Genomic DNA, 25,671 nt, shown 5'->3' with positions numbered 1-25,671 from the left:
TGATTTTTAGATAATTTTACTAAATATTATCAAAATATATTAAAATGTAAAAAAATGGAGGTCTTTATTTGTGAATATAAAACAACAATATAATATTTATTATGTACTTATATAAAATTTATATATATAGATTGTTAATTTATGATTTTAATAGGACCATATATTTACATAATATTTTTTTTTAAATATATCTTATTCTTTTACCGATTGTGTCATATTTGAAATTGGCCTAACTTGGGACCGAGAAAATTTATTAATTTATAGTATTTGTTAATTTATAGAATATTTATTTATGGATTTCTACTGTGTAGATCAAATGAATTGATCTTGGTGAGTTCATCAATGGTAGCTTTTATGATAGCAATAATATAAAAACATATGTTATGCAACATCTGTTTAGTAAAATAAAATGAATCCAAAAATATTAATCTATATTAATTTAGATAGCTTAGAGTATCACTAAATTAATGGTAGAATTAGGATACAAATAATCCAAATGTCTCAATAATATTAAAATTTCAGTATCTGTGTAGACAAAATAATTAAAATCATTTATTAAATGATAATTGTAGACTAAATCATTTATTGAAGGATAAGTGTACTGGGGAATTGTCAGATTTTTAATAGTACTTCTTGTAAGAAATTTCAGATATTCTTTTTAATGTTTAGTTATTTTTAATTATTTTATGAATTAGAAATCATGTGAAAAATATGATGTGGATGTCTTTAGAGGCCAAATAGTTTTTGAATTAACATAAATTATAATTAACTTGTGTTGATTGTTGCATTCTAGTTATAACATCTCAACGTGGGAATGATATCGGAATAAATTTCACTTTACAACGCAAAACAAATATCATAAAAAATTAACAAAAAAAAATATGCAAAACAGATATATATCCAAATTTCTTATTTTTGTGGCGGAGATGATGATTTTTGTTGTTTAATAATCAAGAATATCTGACGAGTCGAACCTCAACCAACTAATTTCTGAGAGTCTGTCTATCAGCATTAGAAAGACTTAATTGTTTGCAATGGGGAACTAGATATCTATATCATCTAACTACACAAATAGATATATCTGAAATGATAGGTTTTGAACTCAAAATACTAACACATTTCAAATTCACGATACCACTCAACCATAAACAGTAGGAAAAAAAAGGTCAATTCCTCCTTGAGATGTTAATGTGGTTAGGAGATCGATTCTTACGAGCCTAAAGACATCATAAGTCTATAACCACATAGTTACAAGGAACATCCATGAATTTTGATTGATAAAAACAAGAGATTTATCTAGATTGAGATCACATCTGTGAAGAACATCTTAAAAAGGTTTGAAGAACATTATAAATGTTTTCTGTATATTAATGGATCGAGATTATATATATATATATATATATATATATATATATGTGTGTGTATTCAAGATATATACGTATGTGTGCATACGTAATAATATGACTATGTATGGGCTCATCTGAAAATACAGATGCATGATTCTTTTCAGATGTACAGTACAAAGTGGAAATTGATTTGCCTAGTGATAAAAGGAATATAAATGGATATATTCTAGATAGATGTGAAAAAAACTATTACTAGGTCAATAAAAAAATAGTTACTCAGATAAAATTTATGATCACGTCGATAAGAAAAATTATTTTTGTAGAGATGATTTATTTGATAAAACCTCCGACTGGATGAATTTAGTATAAAAATCTACAAATATGTATATACACGAAATATCTACCAATAAGGATTCAATAATCAAATAAAAATGTTTTACTAAAAAAATCAAATAAGCTTGTTGTTCCCTAATATGCATTTAATGTGTAATAACTAATACTAGATCTCGATCCGCGCAAGGATGTTTGTTTTATTTATTTTTATATAAATATTTTGTTTTTAATTCTAGATTGGTAGTATTTTTGACTCGGTTAGAAAGCGAGAGTGAGAGTATTTTATTGATAATTTATTAATTCACATTTTATTTTTAGGTATGAACATTTTATTTTCGGTTCAGTACCAAATTTGTTTTTTTTTGGCTTCCGTTCAGTTGTGGTTTGCTTTTTCAGTCTTTCAGTTAAAAGATATAAAAACAGTTGGTTATATTTGGATTGGTTTTAATTTGACAATTTTAGTTTTTGGCTTGGTTCAAATAAAAATGTTAGGAACCTGATAAATTTTTAAGTTCAATTTAGTTCTGGTTCGGTTTTTATTTTAAGATAATTTGAATAATTCAAAATTTGTACCTATGTTTTTAATAACTATAGATTCTAAAAAATAGTTTTGTACCATTTGTTAAGATCGGAATCTAGAAAATACATTGATTTACAAATATTTAGAATAAATAATTTATGATCATGAAAAAATTCTCAACGGGTATTATTAAAAAAAATTCTTTTCTTTTGTAAAACGGAAAAAAAAAAGTTTTCAGATATTAAAATAAGCAAACATCATCAAAGGTTGTTTAGATGTGAACATTTTGTCTAGAATAAGATCCTGCTGATAACAATTTTTTGATTAAAGATATAGTAGTTGCTTATATAAAAAAAAAATATTAAAGATATAGTTTGAAATTAAATCTTAAATACGCTTTATATAGACGTACAATCATGAATTTTTGGTTTATTATATGTTTATTGAATTTTTAGTTAAAGAGTTGTTAAATATGAAATAATTTGCGTCTAGCATATATAGTTTTGCAGCTTTTGCTATTGTATTTTTTCTATGTAAGCTAGAAAATTAAAAAAAAAGTTTAAGAATGAACCCATACTCATAAAATATATATGCTAGAATCTAGTACAAAAAATATCATGACGGTGTATAATTTATTTAATTCTTGATTATAGAGTCAAGTTTACATATGAAGTTCGGAATCTTAAACTTCAATTTCGTATGATAACTTAGTCCGACTTAGGTTGTTAGTAAAAGTGTCACTAACAATATACATACAAATAAATACATTGACTATCTATTTTGAATGGATATTTTAATACACAAAATGAAAAGTTAATAAGAATAATAAAAGAAATTTATAGTTACGAAAATTCTGCATCATTAATTATTCAATAATAGTGTTAGGCAACATGAATAGGTCCAAAAATAGTTTTCAAAAACGTTTAATATGAGAATATTTTTTTGCTTAAATTAAATAAATTATATCACAATTAAAATTAAATGGTAATGACCTACTTGTAATATTAAAAGAAAATCAATGGGATGTCAAAAATGTACTTTATCACTCATCTTTAATATCCCCTTTTTAAACTTCCTTGATATCCTTATATTGTTAGAATTTATTGGATAAGGAAAGTACTAATGTGAGTGAATCACGTAATTAAGTTTTTTGGAAGATACATTAGTTTATTAGGATGCCTATATCAGTGGGAATTAATGTGAGTAGATTTCGGTTTTGTTAACCTTAGATTTTGTCAAGTAATATATCTTGATTTAATAAAATATATTTATTTATTAGATTTCTATTTTGAGAAGATGACTCTGGTTTATTGATTTTGGTTATTTGAAAGACAATTAATTTAGAGGGAGCAAACCAATCTATTGTCTTCTTCATCTATAGAGAAATTTTGCCATAAAGAGAAATACCAAAATTTCATTAATGTGTTATGAAACTTTGTTATAATCAATAAATTTGCTGATGCATTGTGATGATAATCGGTATGATTAAAAAATGATCAAGATCTGTATTTTATTGTTGAACTTTAGTGCTCAAAAAAAAAATCAAGAAATGGTTTTATTTTTTTAGGATGCTTTGGTATGAAGCTCTGACTGAGTCGGATGAGGAAGATGACCAAATAACGTTAATAGATTAAATGTGGTGTGAGAAATCGATAGAAGTGGTGCTGAGTTTAGGAAATTATTTAATGTCGTTAAATTTATTTAAAAAATAGGAAATATTATTCACAATGGTATTTGGGTGTAAATATTGTGAAAGATTAAAGGGAAGTTCAAATGTGTATCGATTAGTTAAGAATAATAATGATAAGATTAGAGATTAAGTAATATGATTTTCTAGAAATAGGTCCATTAAGTCTATTTTTTTCTTAAGATCACACATGAATCAAGGTTGTGACTTCTGTTTTAATATATAAGATATGATAATTATAGATAAGAAATTTTACAAGACTATAATGATTAACTAGTTTCCCCGCAAATTCAAAAATAATTTATTTTATTTTATGAATATAAATTTTTATATTCTATTAAATAAAGTATGAAGTAAAATTTTGGTGTGCTCTTTAAAAAGAAAATAATATTAACTCTGATATGTTTTAATCATATGTTTTGTATGGGTATAAAATGTATAAAATGTTTATAATAAAAATGGAGTAGTATAAATTAGTGCCTCAAATCCGAAAATGGAGATTCATATAATTATATTCTTCGAAGTTGACATTTGCTGACGCCATTTGACAGAAGTTAGGTTAAAAAGTGCCAATGATATATTTCTCTGATTAGTATATAACATCTAATTTTCTTTATTTTTATATATGATTTCATGTGGCTCTCCTTAATCGTAAAATAACTATATGAAAAGAGGACGTACGAAGCCTTATAATATTTTATCATATGAATACGAACGGATAGAGACGTATCGATATATTGCACCTCCAATGGTTATAAAAAAGAAGAAAGCAACTCGAGATAGATACTCGGGATTATCAAACCATTCATTATTAAGTACAATTTAATCCTGCAATTATATGATCTGATCAATGTACCTGCAAACCAAAACTCAGAAAATTATTCGCATTTTTAACTTTTATTTAGTGGGGTTGATACGCGTCCATGAAAAATATGGATTACAGAAAGGCTTACGTAATCTAAACAGATAGGTTAAGTGATTAATTAATTAATTAATTAATTAGTGTTGGAAGAGAAAGCACGAGTGGATCACTACCTTAATTTAATTGTTTAAGTACTATTGTAGCAACATACTTTTTAATATTTCTTCAAAAAAAAAACATACTTTTTAATAGAAAATGATTCTGAGTTCGATCGAGACTGAAACCAATAGGTAGCAAACAAGCCTTTGATAGATGTTTATAAGCGAATAAGCGATAAAATGGAGCTACCAAGATTAATATTATCATCATATTATTGTATATCCCAATTTCTTTTTCAGTCAATTAATATAGTTAATAAAGATAAGATTACAAATCTTGAATATAAAATAACCAACAGAGATCATGAAAAAAAAATATGTGGAAGTGTTTTAAATTAGAGAAATTGCACCCAGTAGACACAAAAAAAAACAAAATTCACTAACTAACTAAAAATACCCTCTCTCTCCTACTTTCTCTTCCTATCTTTCTCTAATCTTTCTCTAAAAATCTAATTTTATTTTTTTGGCTATTTAGCAAATAAGCCCTTTAAATTATGTGGGGACTGGTCATACATAATTCATCAAAATATCAAAATTTTGCATACACTCTTCTTCTTTAACGCCTTTGAATGATCATATATCGTCGCAATTTGATTTGTAGTTGAGATGTATTTCTTTTCTTGTTGCTATAGGAACTTTCCAGTGAAGTTAGCATTCTCCACTAGGACCTCTTAATGTGATTTTCTAGCACACAAATTTTAGGAAATTTACGGTATATTTTAGGAAATCAACGACAACTTATTTTAAAAATTCTTATTTCAAAAAGATAGATTTTGTAAATTCTTTTAGGCGGTATAAGGTTTATAAGAATATATTCTCATACATACATATTTAAGTGTATCTGTAACTTGTAAGTTACAAATTCGAGCTTTAATTAAACTTTACGTGTATGCTAATGCATAATCTACATAATCAAAAGATAAAATTGATCATCTTTATTCGACATTTTGCATTTGTTTTCTTCATTTAGATAATTATGTAGGTTTAAATGATTATATTTAATGTGGAGAAAATAACAAGAATAGAAGTTAAGCATGTAAATAAATGGTTTTAAGTTATGTCTTGATGTTACAAAAAAAAAAGTTATGTCTTGCTGAATTGTTATTTGGTGCATTAGTTGGTCATTATTGGCCACGAGTGGTCACTAGAAAATGTTTGGACCCACTCATAACAAATTTCAGGACCCAGCTATCAAATTATATCGTGTTTCTGTCCAAATATATTTAATTTTCTTTGGACAATAAGATGTTTTTAAAAAGGTTATGTTAGCCACTAAACTCCGGTTCGCTCTTCGCAAGCTTCGTAGTAGATACGTCTATTTTGTGTATATGTATAGTTATGAACTGAACGTATGTACTTGAATAAGAAAAAACCATACAATATTTCTCAAAGAAAAGCATCCAAATATTTTTCAAACAAGGTATAGTAGATTTGACATATGTTGTATCACGCACATTCGATAAGAATCTAAGTGTTATTGATGGTCAGATGCATCTTTCTAAAATTCTTGTAACAAGCCAACGCTTCTTTCTGTAGATCTCTCTGCATATTTTGTTATAGTATTTTCCACTGAACTGTCAATTTGATATATCAAAAAGGGTTTTGAACGATTTTTGTTTCTTTCTAAATAATCTTTTTTTAATATATACTTCTTTAAAAAATGAACTGAAAACCAAGTGTAGAGTCACATGATGTTGATCATTGAGGCTGATTAGACGAAGGTTTGTGTATAAGGGGCAGTTTCTTGCCTTCCACATACCTTTTTCAAAGAAGTTTTTCAATTATAGGGTTGATGAATACAACATGGTAAATATCAAAATAAGAACCATTTTAAAGGTTAAGGCAAAACAAGAAAGTTATAAACTGAAAGCGAAAAACATATTAAAAAGTATTTAAAACCAAAACTTGAAATAGAAAGCATCCACCAACTAAAAAAAAGTAAAAGGAAGCTTCACATATATATCCAAACAAAATTAGTGGCGAGAACCCATTTTAGGCGAGAATGGTTAATCTAACTAAAACAATACTTAATTCTCCAAACCAAGAAGGACAAGTAAGATAACATCACAAAACCAAAACAACCATAACGTCAACCGGAACAATAAACAGCCTCAATTCTCCAAAGAAATCTCCAACGCCAAGCAAATAGGTGACACAAACCTGGTTAACTAAAACCGCGTACAAAGATGCAACACAGGGTCATCTCGAAATTTAAAGGATCATAAACATTTTAAAATAAATTTGAATAAAAAATTACTAGAATTTGACGTCATATGGTCTATCTATATTGTTAGTTTAAAAACATTTGAGGGTTAAACCATTTTGCTTTACCCAGAACCAAGGCCGGCTAAGTAGAAGACAAAGGGTGTGAGTGCTCCGGATCCAAATCCGTATCTTCCCGTATATTAATAGTTAAGGAGTCTAATTTCTTTTATAAATCAATATTTTTATATAAAAAAATCATAAATATAATAAATAAAATTGAAAAATGCCCAAAAATATTTGATATGTATATAGTTTTATTTGTATCACAAAATATACAAATATTACTAATTAAAATTTAAAATAGTTTAAACATTATATGAATATAAATCTTAGAGAGTAAAAACAATTTTTTTACCTTAAAACTTATAATAGTGTTAAGCTGGCCCTGCCTAGAACTGGCCATACACGCATGGTACATGCAAGAGGAGAATCAGAGAAGCTTCAATAACCTACCTGAGACAACGCATGCAATATAAGGGAGAGAAGATATGAATGAGGGATAATTCGGAGACGAAGCTTTGAACATTAAGTAATCAAATAATTTCCTTCAAAAACTGTGAAACTATGTCAAATAATTTCCTTCAAAAACTGTGAAACTACGTAAAATATGCCGTTTATTCAAATGATCTATGAGTATGTAATTTTGTATGGTTCTTTTTCACTCTTCTGATTAAATAAATTAGGATTTATGATTAAAAAGGATTTTTTGCATAATACGCTCTACAATAATATACACACTATCCATTGGACCCACTTGTCCATGATGCATTCCTTTTCTATTTCTCCAACATTATAAAACACTCCTAACCCGTCCTCTTGCTTTAAACCAACTTCTTCCCACAAATAAAATTAAGTATACGAACTCTTTCATATTCATCTCTTACTCTTAGAAACCAAATACATCAATGATTCCGGCGGAAATCACCGGATATTATCAATATTATCGCCGGAAAACTTAGGAACACTCCCGACGGAATTCAACATAATAAATATGCCCTCATCTCCAACATCTTCCTCTTCCTTAACATACTTAAATGATCTCATCAACAACAACTACTCATCATCATCCATCCGTCAAGATCTCATGATGGGCAACAACTCAACTTCCGATGAAGATCATCAGCATCATCATCATCAGAGCATCATCATAGTCGACGAGAGGAAACAGAGGAGGATGCTTTCAAACAGAGAATCCGCTAGGAGGTCGAGGATGAGGAAACAGAGACATCTTGATGAACTCTGGTCTCAGGTGATAAGGCTTCGCAACGAGAACAACTGTCTTATTGATAAGCTGAACCGTGTATCGGAGACTCAAGATAGCGTATTGAAGGAGAATTCTAAACTCAAAGAAGAAGCTTCTGAACTCCGACAACTTGTATGTGAACTAAAATCTAACAAGAACAGCGACGATGACAACAACTTTGTAAGAAAGTTATCGGAATGAGATTGTGGTTTCTTTGTATCAACAGAAAAGATCAATGGGGTTTTGGGTTTTGGTTCTTTCTCGAATATAAAGTTGGTGATAATCATATATTAGTATATTATATTGTATGCATACTATATATATTGAAGTTAGATAATATAACTTATAGTTCTTGAGCGATTATCTACTCTCTCTTCTTTTTTATTTTTACATTATTATAACTTAGGAGTAATCATAATCGTAGACATACCGGGTAACGTTAATAAGTATTAATAGATTCCACAACCCTGCAGATCCGGATTCTAATTGATTCATTCCACATTTCCATTAATTAGAATTTGTAAACAACAAATATTAAAAGATTTACGTGGTTATGTGACTTCGGTTATTTGATTTCACACCTTACTATTCTGTAAAATTTGTTATTTTTCACTCATATATATTATGTCGCCATGTAAAAATATTAGAATCAATGTTATTTTTACTTGGAAAATCTACTTAAACTCATCATATTCCCTATAAAGATAATATTTGAAGTATATATTCTGACATTAATACTTCGAACACGTAAGATATTTCTAGAAAGAGTAACAAAAGACAAAATAGTAAGAAAAACTTAGATAATCTAACACTGTTTTAGTTACAAACAAGAAAAAATGAAAGTGGTATGATAAAAATAAAGACCAGTTAAAAAAAATAAAGACCAGTAATAACGACCTCTATTAACATATTGGGAGAGTTTGTTTGCCGCATAATACTGCACTGAACATCCCTGCATTGAAATCATTCATAGCGAACAAGAAATAAAACAAAAGATTGCTAAAATGGTGGCCCTTCTTCTCTTCTTTTACTTTTGTAATTTAATCAAATACTTAATCATCAGATTTTCTTTTTCTTATTGCTTTGATCAACTTTTTTTCCCAAACCTTTTTATCCGTTTATATCATCACTCCGACTGCGACAAACCCACCAAGAATGTTTTCTTGAATTTCACCTGGCGCATTACTATTATGCTAAACTTGAGCACTATTATTTGACCTACTATTTTTTTCTTCCAGGTTTAACTTTTTCACCTACTTAAACACACATATGGGTAATAGTCGTCTATTTTCAGCCACAAGTTCATAAACTGTGAAAAAGTTCAGTAAGAAAAAAGTTTATAAACTGCACTAACTTTCAGCCACAAGTTTCACATATTTATTCTTTTTTTTTTAGCAACTCACATATTTATTCTCATAACATTAATGCTATTACCGACAAGTATTAACTATTAACCCATCGGAATCATACATCTTAGGATTTGGTCGAATTATCTGTAGATAATTACTATATAGAAAATATATGAATAGTAGTTACGAATCGGTTTGGACCTAGACACAGTAGACACCACGATCGTTACATTCAACAACGATACTCGATGTTAGAGATGCTCTAACCTAAAATTCTATTTAAAAAAAAATGAAATATAAGTTAATATGAAATAAAAATGTTTTGATCCTATTTTATTTTTCACTTTATAATAGAGTGATGAACAAACAAAAAAGAAATTATTTTATTTATAGAGTAAACTCCGTTATAAAATAAGATATGAAGTTGAGTTGAAATATTTTTTATTTTATATTTATTTTTACTTTATTTTAGAAGAAAAATTGAGTGGGATGGATATACCCTTAAAAATAATTCCAACAGTTGAACAATATTCTATGTCTCTATTGCCATACGCCCGGTGACTTTTTCAATGGTCAAGTTCTGACCCTTTCCCATTACGTTGTCTAATATGAGATCTATTCAATTATGTGTTTAGTAATTGCTGAATATAAAAAAAAATTGAAATGAAAGAAGACAAATTCTATAAAAGGAGACGCAAGAAGACAAAAGAATGGCGGAGGGTGCTAGTGCCTGCCAACAATATCGAAGCCTAGAGCGTTTTCGAGAATCGAGACTATTAAAATGTGTATTACCTGCTCCCCGGTTTCACAAATAATATTATTTCAAAGTTTTCACATATATTAAAAATTATTTAAAATTTTTATTTTAGATTTTGTTTACATATTATTAAAAAAAATTAAATTAGTATATTTAAATAACGAGATAAAATCAATTTTTTTATTTTTTACCATAAAATATAAAATAATATTTGTTTATGAAATAAAAATAAAAATCCAAACCAAAACTCTTTGCAAATATATATATATATATATTTTGGAAACTTGGAGTTTTGTAGATAATCATGTTGACCAAAATAATTTACATTTTTTTTTTGGTTAGAGGATTTTCATTGACCAAAATAATTTACAAAACCTATGTTTAATTAAAAACAGACTACTATTACGTGTCTATGCAGAAGAGTGTTTTTTTTGTCAAGAAGGGAGTATTAACTATATGAGTTACTAATCATATAAAACACCAGTTTTTATTATCTAGGAAAATTGCATCGATATCTTATAAATTAGCAGTGAACCTCATTGTTATCTAAGAAAATTGCATTGGATAACATATTGGAAATTCACACTTTTTGCTAAAAAATATAGAAGACAAGGAAAAATTTATGTTATTCTTTTGTGTTTATTTCTCTGTTCATGCATGGATAAAAATATTTATAAAATAAATATATTATAATAGTTCGTTAATTTTAATTTTACATTATTTATTATATGTACAATTTATATTAATAAAATTATACTATATTATCTTAATCAGACATGATTTTGGATATGTAATATCTACTCGGTTTTGGTTATTAAATATACTAGATTTTTTAACCACGCTACATGCAGATAAGATATTATATGTATTTCTCAATTCTAAAAAAAATAATGTATAATATTGTATTACATTATTTAAATAATATAAGATAAGACTACATAACATAAATATATTTTTTTAAATTTTCTTTGTGGAAATCATTATGTTGTTTGATTGTTGTACTTGATTCACATATTTGCATAGTTATTTGTGAAAGATGAATAACTATATTTTTATTATCAGTAAACAATATATATTTATTATATAATATAAGAAAAATAAAATTATTTACTTTTAAAACAAACTTGTCTCATGTTGGGGACTAACTTATAAACATATCATATTTGAATGAGACATTTTTACTGTTATCAATCTTCTTAACAGTCAAGAAACAAATCTGAATATCAAAAAATATCTCATACGATCTCTTTGTGAAAAAACTGCTCTGAAAAAATTGAATTTATGCATAAAAAAGAATTGGAAATGGATGTGCAGATGTGTTATCTAAGTCAGCTTTACAAAATACTATTCATAGTTCATATATCATTTATGTCCATCCTATTTTTTTGTCCATCCTTTCTTAAACATCTTGAAATAACTGATGCTAATTAATAATAAATTTTTAGCTGGCAAAAAAAAAATCAAATTTGTCTAATTATCGCTTAATTTGTCTAACTGATATATATGTATTTCTCAATTCTAAAAAAATAATGTATAATATTGTATTACATTATTTAAAGAATATAAAATAAGACTACCTAACATAAATATATTTTTTAAATTTTCTTTGTGAAAATCATTATGTTGTTTGATTGTTGTACTTGATTCACATATTTGCATATATGTTTGTGATAGATGAATAACTATGTTTTTATTATCAGTAAATAATATATATTTATTATATAATATAAGAAAAATGAAATTATTTACTTTTTAAACAAAGTTGTCTCATGTTGGAGATTCGGTTATAGACATATAATATTCGAATGAGACATTTTTACAGTTATCAATCTTCTTAATAGTCAAGAAACAAATCTGAATATCATAACAATATCTCATACGATCTCTTTGTGGAATAACTGCTCTGAAGAAATTGAATTTAGACATAAAAAAGGACTCGAAATGATGTGCAAATGTGTTATCTAAGTCAACTTTACAAAGTACTACTATTCATAGTTCATATATCATTTAAGTCCTCTAAAACATCTTGAAATAATTGATGTTAATTAATAATAAACTTTTGGCTGGCAAAAAAATCAAATTTGTCTAATTATCGCTTAAATATTTTATTAATATTGTCTAAGAAGCTTTCAATTGATATCATAGTTTAATTTTTATTAGTTTTTTGTTAATTTTAGAGGTTTTTGTATTTAAGATTTTTTTTCATATTAAGCTTATATTTCTTTCACATAATATATATATATATATATATGTCATAAAATTACCATCAAATAAGTTTTACTTATTTATTATTTTGTTTTTAATGCAAATACACTTTTTAAATAATTTAATTTAAAATAAAATTATATATTAATTTGTTGTATTCTAACAATTTGATTGATTTAATTAATTTGCTTTGGTGGATAACTTAAAAAGTTTTCATATGAATCGGAAAAGCAAGCTTATGTTGTTATATTATATTTATTTGTGTATATGGAATCTATATATAATGCTAGTGTAATAAAGAAAGAATATATTTTTTGTAACTTCAAAAAGATACATTATTATAATTTGAAATTAATCAAAATTGAATAAAGGTAATTAAATAAATCTAATTGTTTTTTTATCTTGTTTAGTTGGATTCTCATGAAAAGAAATCGATAGGTTAAACAAATGTTTCAAAATTTGTTGTGTTATTGTTTTGTCTATAAATTACAAAATTTATTAAATTGATATATTTAATTATTGCATCCTTAAATAATATTTTATTAAGATATTAGAGAACTATGTTTTGAGTTGTTCTGTCAAAATTGTACAAAAATCTATGTTTTTTCATATTTGTCACGAAAATTTATATGTTAAACTTACTTTTACAAAATTCTTAACTTTGTCACGAAAACAAAAATCTATATTTTCATATTTATCAATATTCTCACACTTTCAAAGAATATATTAGCTTAGTCACTTACTTATTTTTTTTTACAAAACAAAGTATCGGAGTTTTGAAAGTTGAATCCATATTATTGTAAATGTACATAGGAGTTTGTGATTACATATTTAGTTATTCTTGTATATGTGTTCAAGAAAGTTTCAATGGTTTAGTGGTATTTGTCATATATTTATGTCATAATAACCTGGGTTCGATCCTTTCCTTTGCATTGTTTTTTCATTGTTTACGAAAAAATAAATGAGATGACGTGGCAATTTCGGACTCTCTGATTGGATGATTTTTTGTACCTATGTGGACACTCTAAAAGGAGCTTATATCCCTTTTTTAGTATATTATTATATAGATTGGATTACACCAACTTTGAATTTAACTATAACATTTTTGTTCTAAATAATTTAAAATATTGATTAACTTTGTTATTTTCAGTTAAGTTTGTTGTTTTGGTAGACATGTAAATATATTTAGTAAAATTATGTATATCTTAATAGATATTATTTTGAGAATGGAATATAAATGATAAAATAAAGTGTTAGTGAACCAAAAGTTACATAAATAAATGTAATCATAGTATTTTGAAATATCATGCACATATATAAATTTTACAAGAGAACTAACTTATAACAATTGGTTAATATGTTTTTTTATTAAAATGTATTGAGGCATTCCACAATCTATATGTATAAAAAGAAATAAAATAATATCATAAAAGTGATATCTTTTTATTGTATTTAGAAGTTTTATTTTGGATATAATAAATCAGATTAGTTGAGTTACTTATTTTGTTAATATATTAAGTTACAGATATTCTTTCAAATTCATATTGAAATATAGTTATTTTTATTCTAATTAAGCCAAATCAAAATAGTTTTATTTATCACATTAGTTAATTTCTTCATCTTAGTTAAGTAAGTATATTTTCGTAATATTTTAATAATTAGATTTATGTTGATTTTTAAAATATAAAAAATAAAGTGATGAACGAACACATATCGATACACTTTTAAAATTCATAACGCATAACGATATTTAACATAAATAAAAAAATTTAAAATTCTAATTAATTTTATACCTTAAATTTATTGAAAGGTAAGCAAACAATTATTTTAAATAATATTAAACATGATAATTCTGATATACTTGGATATTTTGATTATGGTTATATTAGGTTGTACAAATATAATAAAAATTAACAAGCAAACTAAAATTTGAGAAATATAAGAAATATAAAAATTAACAAGCAAACTAAATTATAATATTTTTGGTTTACTAAAAGGATCTGGAGTTATAGAGTTATTTTATTAAAATATTTTGATTACATTGAAAATATATTCTATGTTGTGTGAGATCAAGTTTTAAAAAAGAAGTTAATTTTTTTAAAGGGAAATACCTTAGGATAGCAAGTTTATGTCACAAATATAGACTCTAAGAATCAAAATGACCAAAATGTTTTATTAAAGAGATAAATATACACTTATATCCGTACGGTTAACTAATCCAAATCTTAGGGTTAACTAATTCAAACCTTAGGGTTTAGAGTTAAGGGGTGAGGATTTGAGATTGAGTTTTAAAATTTTATAAAATAAAAAATAAATATGAAAATAGAAATTTCTAAAATAGTTTCAAAAAATATTTTTGAATTACAAAAAGAAAATTTGAAAAATAAAAAAATTAATTTTTTTTATAAAAAAATTCGAATTTGAAAACATATAATCTGTGTTTCAAAAAAAACATATAATCTAAAACAATAAAAATTCAAAAAAAAACATATAATCTAAAACTATAAAAAAAATTAATTTTTTTTATTTCTTTTATATATCTAGGATATTAGGATCCTTTTATCTATTAAATAAAATATTTTGGTCATTTTTCTCCGTATGGTCTATTTTTGTGATCAAAACTTTTAAAATGGTATGTTTAGGAGAATTGCTCTTTTTTTAATATTATGATTATTTTTTTGAACTTTTTTTGATGAAGTCACTAATATATAAATATTTTCTTTTTTATTGTATATGTTATTTGAAAATATTGAAAAAATAAATTAATAATTGTAAAAAAATATAATATTTTTATTTCATGAAAAATACTTATGTAATCAACCGTTGTAAGATATAATGTGAGTATGACCCTTGAAAAACTAATTTCTCTACAAAACAATATTGTTATATATGAAATATCTTTAAATAGTAAATTTATTTGTTTTGTAATATTTCTATGTTAAAATATTATTGGTTTGTAAAAGAAAATCACATACCATAATTGGTAAAATATTTATAATTAAAATAAATATATTACCCGTCTAGATATGGATCCATCGGATGCTGATATCCTTCCGTTTCGTCAAGGCCATTGAACTAAACAAACCTCCCCAATTTCTCTCAGAGCGACAAATCTCTCCACTAGTTCCGATCCGAACAAAAAAATCTCATCATTGTCGTTATCAGATCAATCAAATTCTCAATCGATCGCATTTGATTAAACTTTTTCTTCTCCGAATCTGGGTCAAACCCACCGACGAGATTCCGATGTGGGTTCTTCTGATTTGACAATCTGATTGCAAAGTTCGAAACTTTCCGAGATGGGTTTCTTCGAATCGGTCAAATCGATCAACTGGGAACACGAATCGTTCCCTACTTACCAGGACTTTGTCTGTTTGCCTCTCTTCGCAGTGTTCTTCCCTTCGATACGGTTCCTTCTCGACAGATTCGTCTTCGAGGTACATTACTTTTTGATTCGTTGTCTCTATGAATCGCATTTAATACAGAAAGTACATGTCTTTGACATCTTATAGTATATATATACAGTATGTACATCTCTCTCTCTCTTAATGTCAAGTTTCTACTTTTAGTAACGACCCTTGTGAGTAATCATTATTATTACTGACTCGTGTCTCTGATTGAATCTTGCTTATCAATTCACTGTTGGTGAAGATTGTAGGATAATATTTTTTTTTTGCATTTTTGTTCAATCTATGTTGATGAATATATAGATCTCTCTTTTATGTGTAACTTGAATGCTACGTTTCTACTTTTAGTAACTACCCCTTATGTACACACACATACAGTATGTGCATCTCTCTCTTGTGTGTAATTTTAATACTGTTTTTTTTTAATTTTAATTAGCAATGTTGATTGTTAGAGAAAGTTTTTAATTTTTATGGTTTGGTTCCGTGTTGATGAAATAGAAAGTGGGAAGGTTCTTGATTTATGGAAAGCAGAGTCCGAAAAAGAATGACAAGAAGACGAAAATCAGAAAATTCAAAGAATCAGCTTGGAAGTGTATCTACTACCTCTCAGCTGAGGTGCTTGCCTTGTCTGTGACATACAACGAGCCTTGGTTTACAGACACGCTCTACTTCTGGATTGGTCCTGGAGATCAGATTTGGCCTAATCAACAGATGAAGTAAGAGTTTTCGTTGATGGTGGGATTTTGCTAGAGATATGATCGATCACTAATGAAATCATCTTCTTGTTATTTATATGTTGCTTGCAGGATAAAGTTGAAGTTTTTATATATGTATACAGCTGGGTTCTACACATACTCTATCTTCGCGTTGATCTTTTGGGAAACAAGACGCTCAGACTTTGGTGTTTCGATGGGTCATCATATCACTACTGTTATCCTCATCGTCCTCTCCTACATCTGCAGGTAAATGTTACATATATTATTGTGTTAAAGAGGAAAGGTATCTATCTATCTATCTTTACATTCTTTTGTTTGGTTTATTAGATTCTCTCGTGCTGGTTCTGTTGTTCTTGCACTCCATGACGCGAGTGATGTGTTCCTTGAAGTTGGGAAGATGTCCAAGTACAGTGGATTTGAGGGTATAGCGGCCTTTTCGTTTGTTCTTTTTGCTTTGTCTTGGGTCCTTCTACGTCTCATTTACTATCCTTTCTGGATCCTTTGGAGCACGAGGTTTGTTTATATACTACAACTTCTCTATCTTGAATGTTTTTTATTAGACTTGTGTTTAATAAGGTGTTGGTGAGTTGCAGCTATCAGATTATTATGACTGTGGACAAGGAAAAGCACCCAATCGAAGGACCGATCTACTACTACATGTTCAACACTCTCTTGTTTTGTCTGCTTGTGCTTCACATATTCTGGTGGGTTTTGATTTACCGGATGCTTGTGAAGCAAGTACAGGATCGAGGCAAGCTTAGCGAAGATGTCAGATCCGGTATGTTTAGTGAAAATCTTATTTGACTATGTATGATATGCATGTTTTGGATGGTTAACCAAGTTTGTGTATGTATTTCTGCAGATTCTGAAAGTGATGATGAACATGAAGATTGATTGCAACTTTGGGACACTCTGTTTTTATAAACAGAGGACTTTCAGGCTTCATTTCATCATCTTTCTGGTTGTTTGCTAAAATTTAAAAGTGGGGAGGATCTTAACCAGAACAAACCGCTTTTTAAATTGATCGGATAACTTTGGGAATTGCATTTTTGGATCGGTTTTCTCAAGATTTTGTTTAGACATTGTTTCACTTGTTTTTTTCTTCTCTAGTGTTATTTTATGGACATCTTTTGTTATTTTGGAATAACACAATTTCTTGTATCACCGAATGTCATAACATTTTGACTAGTTAAGTGAATAATTCTCAGAGTTTAATATTTTAAATTCTAGTGATAAATTTCAATGGCTACGACTGATATGTTTTTTTTAAATCCGATATCCAAGTTATTTAATACTATTACTACTGTAATTTTAAAAATAAAAATACATAAATAACTGGGAATATCTTCTAAAAAACTCTAAAATGATTTTTCTACTAGAGAAACACACAAGAGTAAACCAAAAGATATTTCATCAAAAAAGTATTCAAAAATAAAAAGATTTTCATAGCATTACTATGTAAATATACAAATATAAATAAATATTAAGAAAAACCAAATTATTTTTTAAACAAGAAATTGAATCGAAATTTTTATTAATTTTTTTTATAAATCTGAAAAATATATGAATCTGTTTTACTATTTATTTTTAGATCTTAATTATTATTATTTTAAAAAATCTTAAACTTCGCCTCCAAGGCTCCAACCTACCATTCAAATCAAAACTCTAAATATAAATTAGTTAATTTAGGGATAATATTATTTTGAATGTCTTTAAAAAAGTTTATTTTAGCTATTTTGATTTTTATGTGCTATTTTTGATAAAATATTTTTTTAATAGCTATGATAGCTTATTTTTTAATAATTCAGTTTGAATAATAAACAACTAAGTGGTTGTGAGCGAATTCGCGGACATAAATTTGATGTAAATAACTGATGAATATTTAGTAATAAAAAATACTTGTAAAATTATATAGGTAATTATCATATTTACTTCTCCAATATATATTATGCATCTTCTTCAGCTTCTTTTTATTTATTTGTTTGTTATAATTAAGTTTTTTTATTAAATGTTTGCTTATGTTTTCCTAATTTTTACATATTTTTTGCTAAATATTTATTTCTCTCTCTAAATAGTAATACAAATTATACAATCAATGAACCAAAAATTCATCTTATAATTTTTTTAGTCATAACATTACCTTATTCACTTTATTATTTGATTTAAGTGCAATTCTTTTAATCAAATTTCTTACATATTCCTTGAAATAGAATTCGTCTAATCTTTAAAATCTAATTATTTATAAAAACATATATAAATATTATAAAAAATTAATAATCATTAAAGATACGATTATACGCTTGAACAAGCACGGAACGCACCAGGCTTGGGAACGCACCATTTCTCAGCCACACACCATTTCTCCTCAGCCGGCAAAGAAGTATGTGGCTTTCTCCTCGAACTGCAGTAATTGACGAGAAGCACTAGGATCAAGAGGTAAAAAAGAGACTTCATTCTTTTTTTTCTTGGTGAGAGCATTTTTTATCGGGTGAGTTAGAAATATATTAAATTTGCAGATATAAATATTATATGAAAATTTATATTATGTATTAGAATATCATAAAATTTCCATAAATTTGATATAAAAATAACTGATGAATATTTAGTAATAACAAATGCTTGTAAAATTATATATGTAATTATCATATTTACTTCTCCAACATATATTATTCATTTTCTTCAGCCCCTTTTATTTTATTTTTGTTATTATTTCGTTTTTAATGAAATTTTTGCTATGATCAGCAGCTGCTAATAAAAATATATGTTTTTCTAATTTTTACATATTTTTGCCAAATATTTATTTCCCGCTCTAAATAATAATACAAATATACAATTAGTGAACCAAAAATCCATCTTATAATTATTTTCAATCATAATATTACCTTATTCACTTTATTATTTGATTTAAATGCAAAAATAATAATAATTAATGTTCTCATATGTTCTTTTAAATATAATTCGTCGAATCTTTAAAGCCTAATTATTTATAAAGCATTTATTTATAAGAAATTAATTATTATTATAGATACGATTATATTTTTATATGAATATAGAATCATTATATCGATTTCTATAAATTATTTTTATTCATTATTTTATGTAATATAAATATAAAATATTTGATCAAACATTATTACACTTTATAATTTTGAAAATTAGCTACTATATATTATTATTTGTAATATCATTTAGGGTTTTTGGCAAGTGATAGTAATTAGTTTTAGAGAAATTCTCTCAAATAGACATTTTTAAGTTTTTGTCACCAAAATAGACCTCAAAAACTAAAATGACAAAAATAGTATTACTTTTTTTTGAAAATTTTAAATTTTTTTATTTTTTTTAAATTTGAAATCATATCCCCTAAACTCCACTCCTCAACTCTAAATCTCAAACCCGAAATCCTAAACCTCACCCCTTAACTCTAAACCCTAATGTCTAGATTAATTAACTTTAGGAGTATAAGTGTATTTTTTTTTTGATAAAACATTTAAGTCTATTTTGGTTATTTTTATTTTAAAATTTTATATTTGTGACAGAAACTTTTTTAGGTATATCCTAGGAAATTTCTCTTAGTTTTAGGCTCAACTTTTATAATTGTATTAACAGTAATTAAAATTCTAATGGAACAAAAAATTTAGACAAAATCTTAATGGGAGAAACTCAATTTCTAAATGTTTTTTTTTCCTTCCAATTTTTTCTTTTTTTTTCTAATCTAATATCCAAGTTTGGCAGAAACAGAGTCAACACTCTGGGCTGAGGCACATGTACTAAAAGAAAATAGGAGAGTATTATCAGTCGAGCCTACAACCCTTCCATCGGTCCCAGGAAGATGGTGTTTCATAGATGGCTCTTGGAAGGAAAATGATACTTTCTCAGGACAAGGTTGGCTCAGTACTTTAGAAAGTTTTGATGGGTTGTTGGGGGCGAGGAATGTCCGGGCTTGTCTCACTCCTCTGCATGTAGAGATGGAATCCTATTATAGGAAATGGAATGTGTGAAAAATTTACGTCAATTTCAGGTTACGTTTGCAACGAATTATTCTCAATTGGTAAAGATGGTTTCAGAACCAGAAAAATGATCAGCATTTGCAAATTATTTGGAGGATATCAAGACTCTGAGAGAAAGTTTCATTAGATCAGAGATCATCTATGTACCAAAGACGCAAAATTCAAAGGCGAATAGTCTAACACGCAGTGTCAAGAAACAACCGTATTTTATCGTTCACATGGATCAGGATCTCCAAGTGTAGTTCACAGAGTCAGTATGAATCTGTAATTGATGATAAAAAAAAAAAATCTGATATCCAAGTTTAGTAATACTACTAGTATTATTGCCCGTGCCTAGCACGGGTTGATTTATTGTCTTTCAATTCTTTTATTTTTCTGATAAAGAAAATTATTTGACCAAAAACAATTAATATATCTATATATCAAAATATAAAATATAGCTAAAATACTATATGTGATCCAGTATTTTTAGTTTTCGATGATCCATACATACAGTTACAAATACTTAATTTAATATAAATTCAGAAAATGATGAAGTACATGTAGTAATTTATACAGTGTTTCCAATCTTTATTATCTTACAATTTTTTTATGATTTTATTGATATGAAATGTTTAATTATCTATTTTTAAACATGTACTTAAGATCAACCTATATTGGTTGTTTTTATAGTTTTATTTGTTTTTAAAGCTTAAAATTTTACAAATTTACCTTGCTTTTCTATTAAAACGTTTTTGTATTATTAGGCTTTCTGGAAAATTATATGTTTAATTTAAAAATATTAATTCTTTCGTTTTTAGCTATTTGTAAAAACTACTTGAAAAAATAATAGAAAATTTGAGAAATTTCAAAATTAATTACAGAAACTATTGGAAATTTTGAAACTGTTTTAACACATGATATTGACTAAGACAGCCTAAATGGTCAAGCAATAATGTCGAATATTTTAAGGCCTTAATTTGTTTGATGCGTAAAAACTACTGTAAAAAAAAGCAAAACAAAATTATTTTCTTACCTGAAATTTTGACTGGTCACAAGTTTTGCATCTGATTTATCTAACCCACTCGTCTTCAACCTTCTTTTTTGTGAAAGGACTTGTCTTCAACCTTCGCCAAATTTATCCTAGAATGGATCTCATCTAATTTTCAATCAGCTTTGATTTCTCATGCATCTCTGCAGCAAACAAAAATAATTTATAAACTGAACAATATAAATATCTGTGCTTTTTTTCTTTCAAAAAATATACCTATGCTTTTTTAGTTTATTCATCTTTTGGAGAATTAGCTAAACTTATGAATTCCTCATACAACTGCAGGAATACTGCAAATTCTGGAAGCCATGCAACAAAATACTTAGGTTAGAAGGATATCTCCATATTACCTTACTCATATCAATCTCTTCCAACACGATGATTTCAAATTGATGCTTTGAAAAAGGTTTAAAGACGCATGTATATTGATCAAAATATGCATGGTTTAGAAAATCTTGTGGTAATGGATTAGTTGTTTCTTTAGGATCAGAAAACAGAAGGAAGAACTTGGTGCAGAAAACAGAAAGAAGATATGAATAAACCAGTGAATTAAAATTGAAAATTTAGGAGAGGTAATGGATCAGTTGTTTCTTTGAGCAACTGAAGATAGTAGAAGAACGGTATCACTTTAATGAAGCTTATATATAAATTTGTTGATGATCGAACTGATTTCAAAGTTATTTATTTATGGTATAAACCGTTTATGTGAAAGAGGTTTTTAAAATCAGTATGCTTAGAAACTTGTTGATGACGTTTTTAAAATTATTTCTAGGCAGTTTACGTGAAAATGGTGGAGATCGTGGCCTCAAGTGAAAAACGGTGATGAAACTTTATTTTTAATTACGGGAAACTTTGTGCTAATGATTTTTACTCTTTTTCAATTAATCTAATTCTTAACATACAAAGCATACTTAACGGAAAGTGAAACTGAATGGGTCAAGTATTTAATATTGATTTTTCTGCTTTTTTTTTTTAAGTTTTGCTAAGTGTCAGATTTTGATTCGCCATGCGACTTGAGCTTTAGTATATAAGGGATTACTATTGTATTTTACAAAAAATAAAAGTACATAAATGAATACGCATTAACTTGAGGCGGCGCACAATAGAGTCTCACGCACCTGTGAGGTTTTGTTTAAGTTAAAAGGTTTAAGCTAGGCATCTCTCATAAAAGCTGTCTTGGTCGAGAAGACAGAGAGAAACTCTCTCTTGTTCGGTTCCTTGTTCGCCGATTCTACTGCGAAAAAGGTATTGCCACTTCCTTCGCTAATCGATCTCGCCTCTCGATTCGTTATACATGTTGCTCGATTCGATAGGATTCTCAGATCTATTTTTGTGATGAAAGTCGACTTCTTTCTGAGCTCTCAAGTTAGTTTAACGGTGTCCTAATATAGGATGTAATCATATGTTATGATTAGATGATTGCTCTCTTTTGGTTATTTCTTGTGGATATAATAAGATACAAGTCTGCTTCTAGTTTAGTTTTGTGCTGCTGGTTACATGTCTTTGTAATCTCTCTCACTCATAGGAGTCTAAAGTCTCTTATTATTTGGAACATAAACTATGTGTCTTTTGCTGCCTTCCCCTTTCGGTTTTATAGTAACATCACCTTATTAGTTTGTTTAAATGTTTCTGTATTTTTATCAGGTTTGTGAGACTTGGATAAAGAGCTAAGAAATGGAAGACGTACTAACAGAGAACCCTCCACCTTCAAGATTCTTCCAAGAAGATCTCAACAACTTCGCCTCCCCACCTCCTGAACCACCCCTTCCCTCTCCTTTCATCCTCTTCTCAAGCCCCAAACCCGAACTCCCCCTCAAACCATCTCTCCTCATCATAGCCCTATCTTCACCCTCCCTACACATCTTCCACAGCTGCTTACCTTCAAAGACTCTCATCGGAACCCTCATCATCCCCGAACTCCCCTTCTCCGGAAACACCGTAGAGCCTTCTTTACAAGACAAGTCCTGCAACATATACTCCTTAAGTGATAACAACAACGAGAACTCGGTCCTTTTGATTTCTGTTCAGCTTCCTGTCTCTCCTGAACGTTCTAACCTGGTCTCGAGGCTGCTCATTGGCCAAGACATTGTCCCTGAGAGGGTTATCATCTTGGACTCCATTCAGAGCCGTAACTTCAGAGGGAGGCTCTCACCGGATGAAGCATTGGCTGCTAAACTCGAGACATCATCTGAGAAGAAAGCAGCAGCAACGTCTCGGATGAATCTGGATTACTTCCCATCAGGTAGTGTTATCGATGGTCTGAGTGCTTCGCTTTTGAGCAGATGTCAGCTGAAGAATATCAGAGGGACGTTGGTGGTCTCATGGCCTGAGTTTGATCCTTCTGTGGTGAGATTTGTTGGTGGTCTGCTGAAGAGTATTGTCCCGGGTCTGGATAACAAAAGTGTGGGCAAAGATCTGGAGATGTACTCTTCAAGAAGTGGTCTTAAGAAGGATGCTTGGCTTGACTCTGATCTATATACATGATTCAAAGATGGCTTCTCAAAATAGTTGTTTCTTGTTTCTTTTGTAATGGCTTTTAGCTTTTCTTGGACAAAACAGAGACCTTAGGTGTGTGTTGTTCTCATTGCAAACAGTCTTGTTTCTTCTCTTTGGGAAAAAATGATCATGCTGAGATTATTTCAAGTTATCAAAAAGCACAAGAGTAAACCATACCATGAAACTACTTGTGTACTATTCTTATTTATTGACATTCCATAACTTTAGTATTTATTATACATGGTAAAATTCCCAAATAAAGTCTAGCTTTTACATCATTATTATCACAATCTTCTAATACAGTTTAATCTAAATAAAAACCAAAGCTAATGAATGATCGATACACAGAATACATGCAAGGCTTAAACCGAATTGTACCGCGAATTCTGGTTTATTGTTCCTCCATCAGATGCTTCATCAAAACAACAAAGAAAGTGAAAAGAAACCTATCTTTAGCTTACAGTCTCTAGACTTCAAAAGATCGCATAATTTTTTTCTTTTCAATGTGTGAAATTTTAGATTTTACTTACGGTCAGAACTGCTGAAGATAAGTGACTTTGGTTTAGGATGAGTCTCGTTGCACTCTTCCTCGGTTCCAGTTGAACATATCTGAGGATTGCCCATTACGCTGCAATATCACAAGTAGATTAAATGTTATTTAAAGGACACCGTTTTTTTTTTCTCTGCACAGAGTAAAACAGAACAGCCAAATCTTATTTTTCATAAATAGACTTACTTGAATGTATTGGCATGTAAGGTTGGAATGGTCCACTCAAGTTGCTGTAAGATAGATCCCTACAGAACTAATTATGATATAAGCAAAATTCATAGAAGAAAAATAAAATAAAAATAAAATAACAAGAATGTACAAAAGAATTAGTTGGGTCATGTTTGCCACCGAGGTAGGAATTGTTCCTGTCAGGCTGTTATTGTTCAGCTTCTGCACCACAATTTCAACACAAAACAACTCCATATATATAATTATAACAACTATTAATATAAACTATGGTAAAAAAAATTAGAAAAATAATTGGTAATCTTACAAGTACTGAAAACTTTGGAATGAGAAAGAGTAGATGGGAGTTGGCCACTGAAGTTATTGTTAGAGAGAGATCAAGTGTTTTGAGTTTCATCAGTTTCCCAATCTGGAGGGATATTTCCTGTGATGTAAATGTTTGCAATAGCCTTTTATATGTATATCCAAAAAGATGATAATTAGAAAACTAATAACACAACAAAATAAATTCTTACTAGCTGAACACTGACACAGTCAGATATGTAAATGCCATA

The 25,671-nt window shown here is 27.9% G+C and overlaps 3 protein-coding genes and 1 long non-coding RNA gene across 4 annotated transcripts; 3 read left to right on the top strand and 1 right to left on the bottom strand.

Moving 5' to 3' along the window:
* Positions 1-7,652: 7,652 nt before the first annotated feature.
* On the top strand, positions 7,653-8,774 carry LOC106424429 (basic leucine zipper 43). Its single transcript, XM_013865188.3, is given in 2 exon segments — positions 7,653-8,133; positions 8,136-8,774. Coding segments are annotated over 2 exon segments (537 nt in total). The 5' UTR covers positions 7,653-8,076; the 3' UTR covers positions 8,616-8,774.
* A 6,629-nt stretch (positions 8,775-15,403) lies between these two features.
* LOC125594045 (ceramide synthase 1 LOH3-like) lies at positions 15,404-18,065 on the top strand. The gene is made up of 6 exons (XM_048770364.1): positions 15,404-16,162; positions 16,631-16,848; positions 16,939-17,094; positions 17,176-17,361; positions 17,442-17,626; positions 17,711-18,065. Exons 1-6 carry the CDS (start codon positions 16,025-16,027, stop codon positions 17,740-17,742), a joined length of 915 nt encoding a protein of 304 aa, XP_048626321.1. The 5' UTR covers positions 15,404-16,024; the 3' UTR covers positions 17,743-18,065.
* A 4,912-nt stretch (positions 18,066-22,977) lies between these two features.
* LOC125594046 lies at positions 22,978-24,528 on the top strand. Its single transcript, XM_048770365.1, has 2 exons — positions 22,978-23,130; positions 23,530-24,528. The coding sequence occupies exon 2, from the start codon at positions 23,560-23,562 to the stop codon at positions 24,367-24,369; it is 810 nt and encodes a 269-aa protein (XP_048626322.1). The 5' UTR covers positions 22,978-23,130; positions 23,530-23,559; the 3' UTR covers positions 24,370-24,528.
* Positions 24,529-24,587: 59 nt separating this feature from the next.
* Positions 24,588-25,326, bottom strand: LOC125594047. The gene is made up of 4 exons (XR_007329734.1): positions 25,251-25,326; positions 25,118-25,176; positions 24,912-25,009; positions 24,588-24,793 (listed from the first exon to the last, which is right to left on the bottom strand). It is a non-coding gene; the product is annotated as an uncharacterized LOC125594047 (long non-coding RNA).
* Positions 25,327-25,671: the final 345 nt, after the last annotated feature.

Source organism: Brassica napus (assembly GCF_020379485.1).
Source record: "Brassica napus cultivar Da-Ae chromosome A2 unlocalized genomic scaffold, Da-Ae chrA02_Random_34, whole genome shotgun sequence".
Lineage (NCBI taxonomy): Eukaryota > Viridiplantae > Streptophyta > Magnoliopsida > Brassicales > Brassicaceae > Brassica > Brassica napus.
This window is presented reverse-complemented; position numbering and strand designations above follow the sequence as displayed.